General features: G+C 45.0%; 1 protein-coding gene across 1 annotated transcript in view; it reads left to right on the forward strand.

The window, feature by feature from the left end:
* Window positions 1-19,438, forward strand: part of EVA1A (eva-1 homolog A, regulator of programmed cell death) — a 278,261-nt gene extending 258,823 nt beyond the window's left edge. The window contains exons 7-9 of the mRNA XM_018575472.1: window positions 98-100; window positions 4,762-4,926; window positions 18,731-19,438. Coding sequence (XP_018430974.1) covers window positions 98-100; window positions 4,762-4,926; window positions 18,731-19,101 — 539 coding nt within the window. The 3' untranslated portion in view covers window positions 19,102-19,438. The remainder of the gene's footprint in view (window positions 1-97; window positions 101-4,761; window positions 4,927-18,730) is intronic.
* Window positions 19,439-21,030: the final 1,592 nt, after the last annotated feature.

Genomic DNA, 21,030 nt, shown 5'->3' on the forward strand with positions numbered 1-21,030 from the left:
CAGGATGCTCATTCTGAAGGTGTGCAACCGTTTCTACTGTACGGTCGCACGACTTTTATCTTAGGAAGATGTTCGAAAACCCGCCGAGAATTGTCAGCGGGTGTGTGGCATGTTCGTAAGATAAATGCCGCATGGGCCAGTGTGCGCAAGCGCACACTGCCTGTTCAGCATTGCGGTCATCGGAAGCCCGCCCCTCAGCGGGGCGGGCTTGCGATTATCGCAAGTACGATCTGCCTGTCCAAGATGGGCAGATCGTACGTTTTCTTAATTACCTTACAACCATCGCAAGACAAAAGTATTGCGATGGTTGTAAGGGCTGTGGCCAGCTTAAGCAATCCAGGTGGTTGACAGCCATGCCATAATTCTGGACCGTGGAGGACATGGTTCCTCTGGCCTTCTGTTTGAGTCTTCGGTCTGCATAAAGGCATGTTTATCATTTCTGTCATTGTATCCATCCACCTTATTTCTGGTCATCCTCCTCGTCTTTTCTCAAGTAGTGATTTACAGGAACCTGTTGTTCTTTTTCAACTATAGATTGTACGAATGTTATCCGGTTCTTGATGAGCCGGCCTAAATTAGTTCAGAAGTGACCCTGAGCACCTTAGATCACGAAATCAAAGGTGTCAGGGGAAAAATATTCAGGCGCCTGCCACTGTCAGAATACAGAATATTTAAACTGCAAGTCTCTGTCTTACAGCGGGTGAGTGTACATTCCTGTAAGGGTACGTGTACATGCAGTCATGAACATTCTCAGTCATTTTCCTGGCAGGTAATTAGCAATGTTGATCTGCACACTGATGTGGTAGACACACCTGGCATCTTCCTGGCACAGATTGGCAGTTTCTGCATGGAAAGGAATATTAGAGAAAAGATTGTTTAATTAGATTTTTCATGCGTAATGGACCCCCCAGGTCCAATATCATCTTTAACATGTTCATGCAATTTTAAAAGTTATTTTCAATATTGTATTTATTACAGGTCTTTATATAGTGCCATCAATTTACACAGTGCTTTACATGCTATTCATTCACAGCAGTCCCAACCTTGAAGGAGCTCACAATCTAAGGTCCCTTTCTCACATACATACATAAACACATATACTAGGGCTAATTTAGACAGGAGCCAATTAACCTACCAGCATGTCTTTGGGGTGTGTGAGAAAACCCATGCAAGCACAGGGAGATCATGCAAACTCTATGCAGATAGTGTTGTAACTAAAACTGGGGACCTCAGTGTTGCAAGGCAGAAGCGCTACCCACTGAGCCACTATGCTGCCCAGTTTGAAAGCTGCAGCTCTACTTGAAATAATACCTGGAGAATTTGCCATGAAGGTACTTCCTAATAATGATCTGCCCTTCTGTCCCAAGAAATGCCATGACTGGAGTGTATGTAGACAGAAAGTGGCTGCAAAGAGATTGTAGTTCAGCAGCACTGAACTGATGGAACAAAAAAAAAAGGGTAAAAAGCATTGTATCAAAACCCAAAATGGCAACTGTTTGTGACCAACAGTGCTCTGTCAAAGTTAGGATTTATGTGGCCAGTCTATCTTGCAGCACTGGGGTCCTGGGTATGTAGCCCCCTCTTTATGGGTGCATTCCAGTGATGTGCGGTACCTCTTCTTCCGAGTGAGGCATTCCCCACCCCAAACTTGCCCCCAGCAGCCCCCGCCGGCCGAAGCCCCCCCACACCGGCTGAAGCCCAAACCCGTCCCCAAGCTATTGTAAATGAGGAAGGGAGGAGACAGGGAGGAGCCTCCCTGTCCCTCACTTGCTCCTCACTGCTGAGGGCTCCGTCCATGACTGGTTACACAGCGGGGAGGATTTCCCTGCTGTGTAACCTGTTAGATGCCGATCTGAATGGAGAAAAAGCTGTCAGCTTCAGACATTAAGCTGACAGCTTTTTCCTCCCTAATTCTAGGTGAGGCTCTGCCCCACCTGCCTCCGCTGACCGCACATCTCTGGTCCATTCACACTAACATTGGAAGGGTCCGTTGACTTGCAATTGTACCTTCCGATTTCCTTCCAATCTGTTGTGTTGCAATATGTTTTTCAACAGATGCTAACGGAAGGGATCCGAAAATGAAATGGGGCTATTTCACACCAGATCTGTTGTGTTACGTTGTGCTAAAAAAAAGTAGTGCACCTTCTACTTTTACACGTTATGTATCACAACGGAACGGAGCGGTGTGAACTAGCGCCATTCACATCCATTCATTTTTTGGTGCCCTTCCATTACCATCCGTTGGAAAACCTATTGCAGCAGAACGGATCGCAATGCAACAGATCTGGTGTGAATGGGCCCTATAGAGATTGTATTTGATATAATTACATAGTTAGTCAAGCTGAAAAAGCTGAGGCAGGTAATAAAACCTTTATAAATCATGATACAAATTGCGCTAATTGCAAAACAAATCCTCACAGACAACAGCATACCCCCGCAGATTAACATTCTACAGTTGTGTTTGTCGTTGGGGTGAGATGTTCTCCATCCACCACCCAATATATGCTGTTACATTAATTGGCTGCTCATTAAATTGTCCATAGTGTCTGTGAGGGCTTGTGTCATGGGGTAGGGACACTAGCATTATTATTATTATACAGGATTTATATAGCGCCAACAGTTTGCGCAGTGATTTACAATATAAGGAAGGCATTACAATCACAATACAATTCAAGACAAGATGGTAAGGAGGGCCCTGCCCCTGAGGGCTTACACTCTAAAAGCATGTTAGTACAGGTAATTATGACAGTGATGGAGGATTTAAAGAATTGCATACCTCCTCCCCCATTTCACCCTGGAGTTGCCTTCTCTGTCTGTCATTAATAGTTTATTATGAACAAGGCAGAAACAGACTAGTCACAGAAGAAACAAAACAGCGGCCTATGGGGTAATTGCTGAATGAAATGCACAGCCGAAAATACTAATGTTCTCTTCCCCGACTTACTGGGTCACAGGCGGAAATGGTGTTTTGCCTAAATTTAATAAGCACAAACAAGAGGAAATGATTAATAGGTCTGTCTGCGGCTTAATTGGCTCCTGATACAGAGCAGGGCTGTGTAACAAGAGCAGATGCAGTGGCCTCAGTGCAGGACAAAGTCATAAAGATTACATGTGAATATGTCAAAACTGCTCTATAGTTAGATGAATGTAGAGCATGGGGAAGAGCCAAACCATGTGCAGTATGTATTATGTATGTATGTATGTGCTTCTCTACATGTGTCTCCCGGGTTCATCCCTCTCTTTGTATCTCTCTCCCTCTATCTTCTTGTATTTCCCTCCTTTCATTTTTACTCCCATCTTCTTTATCCTTCTACCTTTATCTGTCCTCTTACTTAATACATGCTCTCCCTTCCCCTTTCTTTCTTTCGTTCTTTTTTCCCCCATCCCTTCTTCTTTAATACTGCAAATGTTCAAAAATATAATTTTCTTTCTTTCTCTCCCTCTCCTTTCTTTCTTTCTTTCTCTTTCTCTCCCTCTCCTTCTTTCTTTATTTCTCTTTCTCTCTCTCCCTCCCCTTCTTTCTTTCTTTCTATTTCCCCATCCCTTCTCCTTTAATACTGCGAATGTTCAAAAATAATCTTTTCTTTCTTTCTATCTTTCTTTCTTTCTTTCTTTCTTTCTTTCTTTCTTTCTTTCTTTCTTTCTTTCTATTTCCCCATCCCTTCTCCTTTAATACTCCAAATGTTTAAAAATAATCTTTTATTTCTTTCTCTCTTTCTTTCTCTCTTTCTTTCCTTCTTTCGTTCTTTCTTTTTATTTCCCCATCCCTTCTCCTTTAATCCTCCAAATATTCAAAAATAATCTGTTCTTTCTTTCTTTCTTTCTTTCTTTCTTTCTTTCTTTCTTTCTTTCTTTCTTTCTTTCTTTCTTTCTTTCTTCCGCATCCCTTCTCCAATAATACTTTAACACTAATGTTCAATAATAATCGTTTTTGTTTTTTATAATAGGCAAGGTGACAGGCTCTCTTTAAATGCACACCTCAGCATTGTTTTTTCAGTGTCTTTGGTGGTGCGCTCAGAAATTCCTGCCAAATCAGCCAATCCTGTTTTAAAGGGAGCCTGTCACAAACTGTGAAAATAACTGCAGATAAAACACAAAAGAATAAACATTTGAAACATATACTTGCAGCATTTTTCCTTATAAATAACTTTGCATTCACTTGCAATGCGCCTTTGAACTTGCTATGAAATTTGACCAGTACATGAAGAGTTGATTTCCTAGCACAGGCCACCCTGCAGTGCTGCTCATAGCCTGCTCCTCTTCTGGGAGTATCTATTTACTGTCTGTGCTGGCCCAGCTTCTATACCCCTTCCGTCACTATAGATACTATACTATAGATCAGGGGTTAGTCAACCTTGTCGCTACAATTGTCGTAGAACTACAAATCCCATGTGGTAGTACAAGACTCTGACAGCCACAGGCATGACTTTCAGAGGGAGAGACATGATGGGATTTGTATTTTTACCTCAGTTGAGTGCTGAGCTTGCCTACCCCTGATATAGAGTGTCACGTGAGTGACAGCCCTGGGTCTGCTGGGGCTGCTGACATCACATCCAAGGTGGTGGCACCCAGCAGCACTCTATAACATGCTTAAAATACATTAAATGCACATGCACATATAACCATATGTGGTCTGGTTACAGGGTCTTTGTCATGTTTTCCTGTGCAGTGTTGATTGTGAACATAACCATCCAATAAGAGATTGGCCATGGCAGCTATTCTTTACCATTACCAATATCTTCTCACACTTTATATTAACAGACAGGAAGAAGGGACTGGCGGCCGCATTCTATCCGGTGGATGATAATCTTTCTATGGGAGAGATAGAACACGCTATCGTCAATCGAACCATGGCACCAACGGGGCACAGTAGCACTGAGATGGCACTGATCAGCAATATGCTGGCAGCGTATTCTTTTATCACCGGTATGTACTCTGCCTTATCGATAATGCTTCTGCTTCACTCTAAGAATAGCCTTGTGTCTGGATTAGGGCCAAACCTAAGCTCATCTGAACTCACAAGGAAGCTCATGGTGCTGGCCCAAGGAGAACAGTGAGCAGCACAGGAGTGGTGTCACCAAATCTCACTCTAAATCTTAATATATGACTAGCAGTCAAAGGCAGCAGGGTCTTAGGTGATCTCACACTGCACTACAACTATGAGGCTCAAGGTACAGGCAGTGTACAGACAAAAGCTTGATTTTTTTAGAGTGCTGCCTAGGCACATATACAAATTTTTAGATCTTCCCTATAAGATAGTGTAACGCTCACCCCCGAAGGACCCGCTGGAATACCCGGGTCATCCATAGCCTGTCTAGGGGGTTCTAGTGACTGACAGAGCTGAGATCCAGGCCAGAAGTATAATGCTGAAGAACTTTATTATAACATCTGAGCTGGGAGAGAGGGAATAGGGCTTAGGACATCTATGAGAAAAATAGACAGACTCCAGACTCGCCATTCCCTTTCAGAATTCCAGTGCAGCTTCAACAGGAGCAGACGCTGACACAGGGTATTTGAGCAACCACTGAATAGGGTAGGAGAGACACCAGACTTGCTCCTGAGGTCGACTCTATTCCAGGCACCTCCAGCAGCCATCGGCTTTCCTGGTTCTCTTCCTCAGTCAGTAGCAAAGGCCTCATCCAGGCTTGAGGTTTAGCAAAGCTTTTCCCATACTCAAGTATTCCCACCCCCAGGCCTAGCCTGGGGGCAGGCTGGACAGCACTCCAACCAGGTCTAACACATGGCTGGAACCAGACTGATCACATGGCAATTCCCCTGAGTATATATGCTCTGTCTCAGTATGCACCACTGGCTATGAGAGCCTCGGTGATTGGCTAGTGGACTGCACACACACTCACAGTGTCCCCCATTGGTTGTCTCACACTCCAGCCAGGTAGAATCAATGCCAGAACACCTGGAATTAACCAGATAAATGCCAACTATCATTCAACCAGACTGACTACAGCTCTGGCAATCATTACATTTCTAGTAGCCACCTCACAAAAGGTGATGATGGGCTACAATAGCAAATTACGTTTTTGAGTTCCAGTCCATTTTAATTTGTCCCGTCATTTCATTTCACAAGACGGGTTGTATGCAGATCTCATGGTGGTCTACAAGATTTGCTCATCTGTGGCTGACCTAACCGCACCCCAGCCAGAATCCAGAACAGCAGCAAAGGGCTTGATCTCCCGATGGGCTGCAGTTACAAGCTGTAATCTCTCCAGTGTTATTATAAGATCTCTCGGGTTTTTTTCCTAGATGAAAGCAAAGGGGTTTTTTTTTTCTCTCGGATGTCTCTAATAGCTTTTGTTTGCCGATGAGTAATGTCTCCTGGCTTCAGCTCAGCTCTGAAGGGTTTCTTTTTCCAAATATAACTGCTAGTAAAACAAACACAGTTTTACATATTTGGAAATATTTAGTTCCTGAGACGGCAGTGTAATGGACGAGGCATGATTCGCAACACAAACTGATTATCTTCTGTAAGGCTAGCGGGGACAGCCGCCGCGGAGTTCAATGCGGAGATCGGTAAGGGAAAGATAAAAACAAAGCAAATTGCATTATTCTTGTTTTGTGTTCCTTGATTTTCCTTTTATATAAGATTTCACTTCATAGACAACTTGAGTTGCTTAATTACTGACAGGTGTGTATGAACAGATTGCGGTTATTTCAGCTCTGCTTGAATATTAAACCATAAGCTAAACATAATTATTACTATTGTTATTATTATCAATAACAATTGGGGATGCACCGATATTGATTTTTCGGTATGGAGTATGAGTACCGATATATTTTTTTTCGGTACTCGCCAATACCGAGTACCGGTGTTATGTGCCCAGATTATCAGGAAGCTGGGCGGCGGATCATGACCCGTCGCTCGGCTTCTTGATTGCCTGTGAAGCCTGTGTTCTAGGAAAAGGACACTGGATTCACTTGCCAAGGCTGCCTGGCTTCCCGACCAATCAGGAAGCCGGTGGCAAGTCATGTGGTGCTGTCTGGCTTCCTGATTGGTCAGGAGGCCAGGCTGCCAGGCAACAAGTGAAGCTGGCTTCTGGGCCAATCAGGAAGCCAGCTGGTACATCATGACCCGCCTCCTGGATTCCTGATTCCAGGAAGCTGGCGTCAGTTTCTGCTAGGTAACGTGGCTTCCTGACCAATCAGGAAGCAGGGACGTGAGTCATCATGTGTCACTTGGCTTCCTGATTGGTTAGGAAGATAGGCTGCTTACCAACAAGTGAAGCTGGCTTCCTAGCTAATCATGAAGCCGGGCGGAACGTCATGACCCGTCTCCGAGCTTCCTGATTGTCTAGGAAGCCGGCTTCACTTGTTCCTAGGCAGCCTGGCTTCCTGACCAATCAGGAAGCTGGGTGGTGGGTCATTACGTGCTGCCCGGCTTCCTGATTTGTTAAGAAGCCATGCTGCCTAGGAACAAGTGAAGCCGGCTTCATAGCCAATCAGGAAGCCGGGAGGCAGGTCATAACCCCTGGTTGCAAAGGAAGCCGGCTCCATGCTCCCTTGGCACTTGAGATCTCCCTCTGACCGGAAGTTTCGCTACCGAAGGTAAGTATCGGAGCATTTGGGCGAGTACGAATACTCGCCCAAATACTCGGTATCGGCACTGATACCGACACTAGTAGTCCAATGACGCTGTGTTGATCCTGTCTGTGCCCAATGTTGCTGGAGCCTGGTGTGTGCTTCCAGCTCCAACAGCAGTGCACATTGCTGGGTGGATAAATCATGTGACCACAAGCTCGACTTCAGGAGCTGAAGTCAAAATTTAAATAATTAAGAGAGCCACACGTTGCAGGACTACAGAAGTGCCCACATGTATCAGCTCTGCATTTAGTTTGGTACATAGATTTAAAACACAGGTTTAAGTAATTTCACATTAAGCGTCTATTCTGTAAATAATGATGTTGTTCATAAAGAGAAGCAGTGATGTTCCTTATGGTAGTTACTCCATTTTTAAACATTTTCGCCATGGAACTACTGGCAGCAGGACAACAGGTAGCAAGTGAGACATCTGCCAAGGGCTCAGTCACTTTAGGGTGTAACTTACAACCTAAGTCTCAGAGATGGTTAAAAAGTATTATCGTAAACTGTAAACTGTGCCTTTGCAAACAAAGAGAAATAATCACAAAATAATGGCCATTGATTGAAGTGCCTGCACCTGCTACTCTATTACTGTTCTGTATAAGACGCTGCACACAGCTGTCTGCTACCCATAAATACTCCGGCATTCCTTCACGAGCTGCAAAACCCCATTTACTAGCTGGACTTGCTGGATGTCTTTATTTACATGTTACAAGTCACAAGCAGTGACCCAAGATCAGCAGCTGTTGGGTGGGTGTCCGAACATGAAAGTGTAATATGACTGCCATAGGCTGTCATGTTGTAACTAATGTCACCTGAAGACCCCTCCACTCTTGTCCCTGACATTTTTGTGGTATATATAGGCATTCATTTTCTAGGCTCTCTTTCACCATGTAAGTTAGCTACTGTTGGCATCCAATGGTCACCAAAATCTGACCTACCATAAATAGCTATATGCCAGTTATGTATAGCTAGAAGTGATAAATGACGATCGGACTTGAAGCCCAATTGAACGTTCAGTTTAAATCGGGTAAATACTTTCCAGGTTTATCACAATATAAGGTGTTCAAATTCTTATAGTTAACTTTCAATAGAAAATAGTCATGGTCTGAGAAAAAAAGCTTGTCCCCTGCTTGCATTCTGCAGAGAAGGGCTCTTGTTCTCTGTGTGGAAGCAGTGGTCTCTCTGTGGTGGTCAGTGGGCTCTCTACAGAGGTCAGACATGCCCTCCTGCTGAGTCAGACCTATAGTGCTGCACTCAGCTAAACTTATGCTCACTGCTGATTAGCGAGAGCAATAAAAACTCGACCGGGATTCTAATAATTACCGAAAACAGGCTTTTCGCTAGCCATGCACTTTAATGAAAGCAACAGATTTTAACATATTTTTTATTTATTTTCTTAATAACTTTTACAATTGCAATGCCATGCTGGAGCTTATATGGCATTTTAGTTGTCAGGTTAACATTTACTTTCATTTCATGTAGATGTATCACATGTTTTAGGACTAGATAGTAGTTGATAAGAGGTCGGGAGATCAGGGGTGTCACTAGGCACGAAAATTTCTCAGCTAGTGACCTTCAAAATACCCCCGATTCCTCTTTGCTTGTGCTTTGTGTGACCTCTAATGGTGAGCAGGAAGTTTGAAAGAGATTTCCTTCCCAACAGAAGAGTTCCCACAGAGCATGGGGAGCCTATCCCTACTTATCAATGTTCTCCTTGTTTGTGTTTTGCAACCCAAAGCTAAATGTCAAATATTTAACTTTCTGTAAAGGTGTAAGAGCTGTGTAATCATAATTATGAGAGTCATTAGCTGCTCCTTCACAGAGGCCAGTTCAAGTTCTAGCGCACGTTCAAGTCTAGTGGCATTATCACTGAAAATCATTTTTAGTCATGGGTGGCCCTGTCTGCACCATCCAGCTCAACAAACTGTGATTGAAAAATTTGAAGGAGCCGTGTGCCGCCTTTCTGAATACAATACCTGGCAGGTGAGATTTCTCCATCGAGTACCGATACCAGTGCTTGCGCTGGCATGGAGCCAGCTTCCCAAGCAATCAGGAAGCTGGGCAGCAGGTAATGACATGCCGCCCGGCTTCCTGATTGCCCAGGAAGCTGGCTCCATAATGTTTGGCCGGCTTGATTGTGATTGGCTGGGAAACCGCCATCAAGCCAGCTTCCCGGCCAATCAGGAAGCCGGGGGCGAGTAATGCTGATTGGCCGGCTGTTTGGCCAGCTCGATGCTGATTGGCTGGGAAGCCTGCTTCGGTATTGGTGCATACCAAATTCTGTTACATTCATGTATGGCTAGCCTTACGCCCCTCTGGTCTGGGATTTATAATGTAAGGGATTTCTTCAACATAACATTAGTCGGTGGTTTCAAGTTATGATATCAATATTTCAATTGCAAGTGAATAGATGCACAAGCACCAAGATGCATATAATAGACCGTTCTGATTTATTGACCATGGGTAAGAGTTTTTATAGACAGTGGATGAGTGCTTGGATAATATAACAGAAGGGAGTCCACAGTTACATACACTATACAGTAGGGAGTCGACGGTTACATACACACTACACTGGGGAGTCTATGGTTACATATACCATACAGTGGGAAGTCCATGGTTACATACACCATACAGTGGGGAGTCCACGGTTACATACACCATACAGTGGGAAGTCCATGGTTACATACACCATACAGTGGGGAGTCCACGCACGGTTACATACACAGTAAAGTGGGGAGTCCATGAATATATACGGTGACAGAAGGAAGAGTCAGTAAAGTGATGGGATGTTTCCATCAGAACCACACACTTTAGCTTGGCCTTTTGTTCTATCTGCTCGTTAAATACCTGTGTACTTAGTTTGTGTCAGTTGCATACACATACAACAAGAAAACAAGTCATTTATCTAATATAAATGAAGGTTAAATATAAAATAGCTGCACTTCAGTGTAGTCAAAAGCTCATATCCCCTTTAGTGCCACAAAGCCCCTCTTGGAGAGGTATACGGTAAGTGTTCCTCTATATTACATAGCACTAGACTAAATGGGCATTAGCCATAAAAGGGGGTGGGGGCTTATAAAACCATAATTTGTATAAGCTGACCGAAGTTCAGCTTTAGCTTTTCATCCTTGGATAAGCCTTAATGCGATAAATAATGAAGATGACACAACCCAAACCTTACCCTGAAGTTTGTCTGGAACTGTTTGCTGGCCAGTTTTACACTACATAAAACACATCTGTGTTTACTTACATCTCTCTATAAACCCTTCTAAAGCTTCAACGCGTTCTGCTGAACTTCAGTCTGCTTTCCTTTCGTAGAGATAGTTGGAATCATCAAAGCCATATTTCACAGCACTTGTTGTGGAAATAAATATGGTCTTCTACCTGGTTGACACTAAATGGTCTCAAAATGGGTTCTCTTGAATGTCAAAATCATCTTTTTGGTGCAAGCTAATGAATAAAGTGAGCAGGTAGCTAAGACTCCAAGCGCCTGGGTGTCTTATAGCCCATTTCACCAGTGTCCTATGTTTTGCAAACTCATGGAAAAGATGAGGTTTTGACACGGTGCTTAGTAATGGGACAAAAAAAAACAATAGCGAAGATTCACCCTTGCCCCAATGTTCTCAACTTGAGCTAGAAGTAGTAAAATGCATATCTGATCGTTTTTTATATTTCTCCTATCTCCACTTTGGCCTAAATGACAGTAATTATAGTTCTCCATGTTATACTTCTGGGTACTGCGTCCTTGACCCGTCTCTAATTTACTCTACATACAAACATAGTAGTGGGCTTGGGGGGGTGAGATCACAAGTGTCGCTTGATATCATGGTGCCATGGGGAAAATCTTGCACAAAAGGGGAAGCAATCCTTTCACTGTGCACAGAATAAACCACTGTAATAACTCAGGAGGAAACTATTGTAGTGCTCTGTAATCTCTACAAGGACAGACAGCTCTCATAGCAATCTCCCCCTTACTTCTGTCTATGTACAGCCCAGATTTCCACTTCTACTCATTTATAACCCAGAATCTACTCAGTTATAACCCAGAAACATTAGGGTTGCCGCTGAGAACCTCTTATGAAAATACTTGTTGTCTGGCTGTCATGGTGACCATTTTGCTTCAATACTTTGAGTAACTGACTTGGAACCAGTGTGCTTTATTCAGTCTATACGCATGTTCCATGTGTAGCGCTCACCCCCGAAGGAGCCGCTGAATATTGAAATAGGTTCTCCTACCTATTGGTTCCAGCTACCGGTCCCCTTTGATCAGCAACAGCACACCGACACTCACGGACAGAACGGCTCGAGTCTTAGGGTCTTTTTAGGGTATTTATTTGCAACATCAATAGGAGAGAGAGGGTTTAGGATCTGTAGGATGCCATTGGAATCTTCTGAGGACAGCTTTCTCCCCTAGCAACCGCTAAGGCCGAAATCACTGCGATCTGGTCCCAGAGACCAATAGTAGTAGTAGTAGTAGTACTGTGAACAGATACCTGGAATAGGGTGAGGGCTCTCCCTTGTGGGACCCAGACGGACGCTCGCACCAGCTCCTCTGTGGTAAGGTGAAAATGAGCACTTAGCCCCTGCAGTGTGGGGCTAGTTCTCACTGCAAGGGTTAAGCTTTCTTCTGTCTGGAGTCCTTCTTTAAAGAGGAACTTTACTCATATAGAGCCCAGTGCCGGAAGCTTGCTGGAGATCCAGACCTCTGCTCTCACACAGAATTCAGTAGTTTACATCTCCAGGGGTCCATCACGCTCCCCACACAATGCTCTAATCAACAATGATGCTCAAGTCACATGAGCGTTGTTGATTGTAGCACTGTCCGGGGAAATGTCAGCCCAATGGAGATCTGGATCGCTGTGGTCCCCATGCATGAGAGCAGCAGTGCAGATTTCCAACTTACTGGCCCGGGGCGTTTTGATTACGCTCCAAAGCACATTTAACACACCAGTCATATGACAGTTCTGGGTTTCCCCTAACAATCGGGAAGCAATCAACCTGGTTCCTGACCATGTCATCGCCATGAGAGCTATTTATGGTGATCACTTGGGTTTGTTTACAACTGAAGCCTTATGCTGTCATGGTGCTTTGCACCTGAACAGGGTATTTTATTACAACAGCAATGTTGAAATTATTTTTGTAGGCAAAAGTCACACATGTGACCATATACTAGTAGTTCTTTCTTGGTAAGTCATACCACAAGCGTGGATGGTGGAATCTCCCCTGCCAGCTATTATATTCTGACAGTTTGAGTTCCTAAATATTGACTATAGCCAACTGTTCTGCCAACAATTTTCGGTCTGGCTCCTTCCACAGAAGTCGATTTGAAAACTCAACTCTTTTGAATGGAGTAGTGCCGACAGGGCCACCCACAGCTTATATGTTAGCCAGGTCAGCAGGCATCGAATGAAATTTGAGCAGCATATGGCCAACTTTATTCTCAAGATAGCCAGCGCTTCTAGATTTGGTGTTGACATCTAGGCTTCAGCGACCTCTAGTCATAAATGGGTAACGCTGAACTCCAGACAGATATAAAAGACAGATTTCTGCAATCAGGGCCGGATTTCCCACAAGGTCAACTGAGGCCCGGCCTTGGGGCAACAGGGAGCAGAGGGACAGCAGGGGTGTGGTATTCCAATCTCCTAACGCCCGGCACATACAGTTCCGGGTGCTGGGCGAGTAGTTGTTTTCTACATTTAGCCGTGCTTCAGGCAAGCAGGGCTAAATGTACAGCGGGGAAGCCGCTCGTTCGTTTACAAGTGATCTCAGCGATGTCGCCAAGATCACTTGTATGCAGCCTGTTCCTTGTCCCCCCTGCCGGCTCCCTCTCTCTCCCCGTCGGCCTGAGATCCTCTGTTCAGAAGGAGAATGGGGAGCAGAGAACGTCCGTTCTCCACTCTGCTCCGTGTAAACAGTGAGATGGGACAGCTGCACTCGCAGCCTTTCCCTTTCGCTGTAACAGGAGTTCCAGCACAATGCTGTGCTAGAACTCCTGCGTTGGAGGTGACATGTTCAATACAGAACTGAAGAGAACCTGTCACCTCAAAATGCTATCACACTGGGGCTTGTAGGCTCCTGTGTGATAGCAATAAAAGTGAAAACAAAATTAAAAGAAAATTAAACTTGATAAAAAAATTATAAAATAAAAATTAAGAAAAAAATAAGTAAAAAATAATAATTTTAATTAGGGCTGGTAATGATTAAAATTTTTGTGTTCGATTATTCAAATTTTTTTTAATTGATTAATTTCATGCAGCTGTGCTCCTGTGTCAGATAAAACAGGTCCCATTTATGTATTTTCAGAAGAGATTAACAATAGCCCAACTCTTTCGAAAGAGAATCTTGTCAACCGTCTTTGATGGCAGCATTGAACACTCTGCACGAAACTTGGAAAGTCACAATATGTATGGAGACCAAAAGAAAACAGGAGAATAAGAAAATTGATGACCTTTTATAAAGAGGCCCCAAGAACATTAGATTTTGTGTGTCCCGGATTTATTGCTGTATTAGGCTTTCTGGAATTTCGGATGCAGGGGGAAGAGACACATAGGAAACAACCATCCCCACTATCTTTGATGACATGTCTTGCTATGGGGTCTGTATACCGTTTTCCTCCCGAGTTTTAATAATACGCGACAAGACGTTATTCTGCACTGAAGTTCACTTTATGAAGTTCCCAAGTGCTCCATTTGTCATCTAATCTGTTCTCAGGCTGTTTGCCAGACGGCTGCAGCAGCACAGGAAAGGCTAGATCATTGAGATTTTGTAGAGAAAAGCGAGGAACACAGTGAAATGTAAATGATAAATCAAACCTTGATCGTGCTGGAATTAATTTTTGGTGGTCTGGGCAGGCAGCCAGCGTGGTTCCTCTAAGTGAATGTATGTTGTGCGGGGATTAAGTTTCATTCTTTGGAGTGGACGGGATGCAAGTGACACAATCAGATACGTCAACTACTAAGGCGAAACCGTTTGGGGCTATATTTTCTCCAGGCTTCTAGAACAGACTTTTGTATTTTCAATTGATATGTTGTAAATCTAGAATTCTGAGTCTCGGGGGACCTCTTGGCACCGTTCCCAAAGTAGTAACACTATTTCCTTTGTGGGCACAAGGTTTGAAGGGATCCTGTAATCCAATGTATCTGAAGCCAAAGCCTTTGGCCTAATTTTTTTATTGTGGATAGAATAGAGAAGGGGTAAAGCCCTGTCATTTTTTCCCTCCTTGTCCCTTTGGGAAGATTTCCATTCATTCCTGCCCAAAAGACACAACAGGTAGTGAGAAAAAAAAATCCCCCCAAAATTTGGGGAAATCCTCAAATACAGTCATTACTTGAACAGGTATCCCCATTGGCAATGGGGACATGGACACCAATAAAGACCTAACAACTCTTAGTATCCAAAGCTAATAAAAACATTTTTTATTAGCTTTAAATAGATTCCTACGTCGCTTCTCTTGACTGCCAGTATCATCAATCATGAGGCACCTAGCGCAGTCAGATAGGAAAGGAGTAATAAGTCACATGAACACCTATACCTGGACGTGTCTTGTCATTTACTTTGCTCCTGATAGCTGAACTGAGTGGCATGGGAACGAGGAAAGGTGAGTAAATGCTACTTTGGGCGTTAAAGTGTATCTACACTCAAAAACAAAAATGTTATATATTGCAGCTTACCAGTCCTTAGATGTGGTGGCTCTCCTTTATTTTAGGTTTTTGTTCCTTTGTTTTCACCCTGTGATCTTACTAAGAAAGCACTTCCTGCCCTAGGGTGGCAACACTCCCTCACTGAACTGTATCCATAAAGGAGCAACGTGGTCACCCTAGACCAGCGTTTCTCTACCTTTTTTAATCATGGTACCCTTTAAAATATGCAAAATCGTGAGGCATCCCAGTCTAAAATGTAAATAGCATAAGTGTGACCACAGGGGCGACCTAAAACCAGGTGTCACCCGGGAGCAGATACCGGGTGACACCCCGCTGTGACGTCATCGCGCATGCGCAGTAATTTTTTTGATAATTGCCGGCAGCCATCTTGGTGATGGACACTGGCAGAGAGAGGAGGGGACGTCCACCCGGCGGGATGAGATATGCCGCCGGGTCCCCTTCTCTCTCTCCTGCAGCTGTCAGGCTCTTGGTCCATGACCTAGTGCCCGACTTTTCAGGGGGGGTGACACCAAAATGACTGTTAATCATTTTGGTGTTATCCCTCCAATGGTGTCACCCGGGTGCAGGCCGCACCCCCCTTCTAACGCCACTGTGTGACCCCCTTCAAAACCATTATCAGACTCTTATCCCAGATAGGTGTCTGGTATGGATTTTAAGGGGGGCAAAAACACAACATATGGGGTGCCCTCCTTCACATCAGAGCCCTCCCCCCCCTTTCACATCAGGATCCCGCCTTTCACATCATTGTCACTTTTACATTAGTAGCCCCTGCACATAAGGAACCCCCTCTTTTCTCATCAAAGCACCTCTCTCACACTTGGAGCCCCGCTATACAGCAGATGCCCCCCCTTCACATCAGGATCCTGCCTTTCACATCATTGTACCTCTTACATTAGTAGCCCCTGCACATAAGGAACCCCCTCTTTTCTCATCAAAGCACCTCTCTCACACTTGGAGCCCCGCTATACAGCAGATGCCCCCCCTTCACATCAGGATCCTGCCTTTCACATCATTGTACCTCTTACATTAGTAGCCCCTGCACATAAGGAACCCCCTCTTTTCTCATCAAAGCACCTCTCTCACACTTGGAGCCCCGCTATACAGCAGATGCCCCCCCTTCACATCAGGATCCTGCCTTTCACATCATTGTACCTCTTACATTAGTAGCCCCTGCACATAAGGAACCCCCTCTTTTCTCATCAAAGCACCTCTCTCACACTTGGAGCCCCGCTATACAGCAGATGCCCCCCCTTCACATCAGGATCCTGCCTTTCACATCATTGTACCTCTTACATTAGTAGCCCCTGCACATAAGGAACCCCCTCTTTTCTCATCAAAGCACCTCTCTCACACTTGGAGCCCCGCTATACAGCAGATGCCCCCCCTTCACATCAGGATCCTGCCTTTCACATCATTGTACCTCTTACATTAGTAGCCCCTGCACATAAGGAACCCCCTCTTTTCTCATCAAAGCACCTCTCTCACACTTGGAGCCCCGCTATACAGCAGATGCCCCCCCTTCACATCAGGATCCTGCCTTTCACATCATTGTACCTCTTACATTAGTAGCCCCTGCACATAAGGAACCCCCTCTTTTCTCATCAAAGCACCTCTCTCACACTTGGAGCCCCGCTATACAGCAGATGCCCCCCCTTCACATCAGGATCCTGCCTTTCACATCATTGTACCTCTTACATTAGTAGCCCCTGCACATAAGGAACCCCCTCTTTTCTCATCAAAGCACCTCTCTCACACTTGGAGCCCCGCTATACAGCAGATGCCCCCCCTTCACATCAGGATCCTGCCTTTCACATCATTGTACCTCTTACATTAGTAGCCCCTGCACATAAGGAACCCCCTCTTTTCTCATCAAAGCACCTCTCTCACACTTGGAGCCCCGCTATACAGCAGATGCCCCCCCTTCACATCAGGATCCTGCCTTTCACATCATTGTACCTCTTACATTAGTAGCCCCTGCACATAAGGAACCCCCTCTTTTCTCATCAAAGCACCTCTCTCACACTTGGAGCCCCGCTATACAGCAGATGCCCCCCCTTCACATCAGGATCCTGCCTTTCACATCATTGTACCTCTTACATTAGTAGCCCCTGCACATAAGGAACCCCCTCTTTTCTCATCAAAGCACCTCTCTCACACTTGGAGCCCCGCTATACAGCAGATGCCCCCCCTTCACATCAGGATCCTGCCTTTCACATCATTGTACCTCTTACATTAGTAGCCCCTGCACATAAGGAACCCCCTCTTTTCTCATCAAAGCACCTCTCTCACACTTGGAGCCCCGCTATACAGCAGATGCCCCCCCTTCACATCAGGATCCTGCCTTTCACATCATTGTACCTCTTACATTAGTAGCCCCTGCACATAAGGAACCCCCTCTTTTCTCATCAAAGCACCTCTCTCACACTTGGAGCCCCGCTATACAGCAGATGCCCCCCCTTCACATCAGGATCCTGCCTTTCACATCATTGTACCTCTTACATTAGTAGCCCCTGCACATAAGGAACCCCCTCTTTTCTCATCAAAGCACCTCTCTCACACTTGGAGCCCCGCTATACAGCAGATGCCCCCCCTTCACATCAGGATCCTGCCTTTCACATCATTGTACCTCTTACATTAGTAGCCCCTGCACATAAGGAACCCCCTCTTTTCTCATCAAAGCACCTCTCTCACACTTGGAGCCCCGCTATACAGCAGATGCCCCCCCTTCACATCAGGATCCTGCCTTTCACATCATTGTACCTCTTACATTAGTAGCCCCTGCACATAAGGAACCCCCTCTTTTCTCATCAAAGCACCTCTCTCACACTTGGAGCCCCGCTATACAGCAGATGCCCCCCCTTCACATCAGGATCCTGCCTTTCACATCATTGTACCTCTTACATTAGTAGCCCCTGCACATAAGGAACCCCCTCTTTTCTCATCAAAGCCCCCTCTAGCACTAAGAACCCCGCTATACATCAGGAGCCCACTTCACATTAGAAGCCTGCCTACACCATGGAAAGGCGTGACGCTGTGTGAAAATTTTGAGGCACCCCTGAGGAAAGCAGAAGGCTTCCCAAGGTGCTGCAGCACCCTGCTTGAGAAAGGCTGCCCTAGACTGCTACAAACACCCTCTCTTCATGTCCATTACATAAGGAGATGGGCGGTTGACTTAGTTTACAGAAGATAACTTGGAAACCATTAACATCATTTGAGATATCAGTTCAGTACACAGGAAGTTACAGGAACAGTGGAATTATCAGGATCACATGACAATGTACTATGTAGCTGCCATATTTAAGGCTTGGTAACCTGCAATACATTACATTTGTGGCCCTTTTGCTTCGCTCTACTCGGGCAATTGAGTGGATCCCATATTTATGATTATTTGTGCTGTATCAATTTTTGGCTTTTCTCTGCAACATTCGCCTTGCCTATTCATTCTCTGACACATTCTTTGTATTTTCTTGCAGAAAACCCGGAAAGAGCAGCTTTATATTTTGTATCTGGAGTGTGCATTGGTCTCATTTTGACCCTGGTGGCTCTAGTAATGAGGATATCCTGTCAGACCGACTGCAGGAGGTCCACCGCGAAGAAGACGCCCAGGAAGCAGGAGAGCGACAGCGACAGCAGCGATAGTGATGATGATTCCGACACCACATCTGACCTGTCTGCCAGGAGGCACCGGCGCTTCGAGAGGACTTTAAACATGAACGTTTTCACCTCTGCCGAGGAGCTGGAGAGGGCGCAAAGGCTCGAAGAGAGGGAGCGTATCATCCGAGAGATCTGGATGAACGGGCAGCCGGACATCCCGGGGACAAGGAGCCTGAACCGTTATTATTAGGAAGGCTTTTGTGCCAACTGCACACTTTGGTGAACAATGGGAGCTTGTATTCATGAGAAACTTTGTCAGGAAGTGCACGGAAAGCCATTATTTATGAGTGAGAACTTTGCATTTCCTCAGTACTCTGACCCTCAGGATACTAGAACGAGGGCAACCTTACTCCTTACTCCAGGAGAAGTCACAAACGTGACGTTCTTCTCTGAGACTAATGATGATGATGATGCTTGAGGCTGGTCCTTGATGACACTCCGAGTTCTGAAAAAAAAAGCAAGAGACTTGGAAAACTCAACCAGCATGGACAATGTAACAATGCAATGCAAGAGCTTCTTGCGACCATATGGGCATTTTTGGGGGGAATGAAAGGGTGGGGGGTATAGAAGGACGCTTTATGTTTCCTACAGACAGAAAATCATCATGGTGATTGTTTGTGCTATTTAATAGGTGTTTGAAATCTTCCTTTGTTTGGCAGCATTTACAACTGACACCTCAGGGATGAAATCCTTCAGTACTGTGGTCTACAAATGGCAGGCGTGGGAGGCGCTTCACCTATCAGCTCTTAAGAGGCTACAAGACTGAGAATGACCTGCCTGCTAACAGGACTTGTAGTTTCTCATTAGCTGAAGTACCCAGAGGCTGCCCATACCTAATGCATGGTGTTATGAGCAGGCCTGGTTTTACAGTGTTGGAACTTATAGGCAATATATTATAGGCACACTTACCCACCATTTCAAACTTGGCTGACAGGTAAGAATTAGTATCAGCGATGGGCTTATTGTCTGTTCAACCTGTGCAACTGTATAGGGTCTCAGAGGAATAAGGGATCCAAGAGGTAGGTGCGGGGGAGCCTAACGGTGAGGCCTAGTGGGCCGTGCAGTGGAAAGTCTTCCTGTAGTCGAAGGTGACACCTCTGGGCCTATTTACAGATGATCATTTTGTCTCTATGCCACAAGAATGAAGCATGTCAAGTGTTTGGTTTTTTTTTTTTGCACATTTTCGTGCATTCTCCTTTATCACCAGCAGATGGAGCTCTATTATCTTTTTTCAGGTCTAGCATTATATCTTTGCTGATACAATGCTAAAAGAAACCCTATGTTTACTGAACTGAATGAGTCATCCCAACAGTAACTCACCTTTTATCAAATGGCTCAGTAGGTGCTTTTAGAGCTTGTTTACACCACAACACAGAGCACACATTTCCTTGTGTTGACATGTGTTGGGGTGCGTGTGTTAGGGGAGCCCATTTAAAATGAATGGGCTGCAGAGCTTCTTAGTGCATGAAAAAAATAGGTGCTGTTTACATTTTAACACAGTGCACTGCAACCTATGGGGCACTGTGTGTTGTACAGTGCTGCAGTGCACGTGCATTTTGAAGGTGCATCGGAGTGCCATTTGCAATGGCAGTGCACCAACACACGTAACATGCATTACCGTGCATTGAGTTAATACACCAGTTCTAGCAACAATCTGGTGTGAACAGGCCGTCAATCAGACAAAGGGAGCTGCGAAGCAATGTCACTGCATTGCTTTCTCTTTAGCTAACCCTCAGTGCTCTGGCAATCCTATATCTTTTACCTACGATTCTATTTAAAGCCTAACTCAGGTCTCCCCCCACGTGTGTTGGGGGGAGGTAGGTAGTTATTAAAAAAAGCTTAAAATAGCTTTTTTTTAATACCTACCTTTTTCCAGATGTCTTCAGGCTGGTCACGTGACACACAGGATCCTCTTAGCTACTTATACAGCGGTGGGCAGTTCTCAGTGATACAGAGAGCACCGCTGACATGATGACTTCTGTGCTGCCCCCTGCACCATTATAACATGTGCTGGGCAGCATGGTGAAGCTCTTTCGGGGGGCAGGTTTGTGACGCCCTGCATTACAGTATGTCCTCAGTGTTCCAGGGTGAAGGACGCTGGGCGTTATTCAACCTAGAA

Source organism: Nanorana parkeri, unplaced genomic scaffold (genome assembly GCF_000935625.1).
Source record: "Nanorana parkeri isolate BGI_ZX_2015 unplaced genomic scaffold, ASM93562v1 scaffold53, whole genome shotgun sequence".
NCBI classification, from domain to species: Eukaryota; Metazoa; Chordata; class Amphibia; order Anura; family Dicroglossidae; genus Nanorana; species Nanorana parkeri.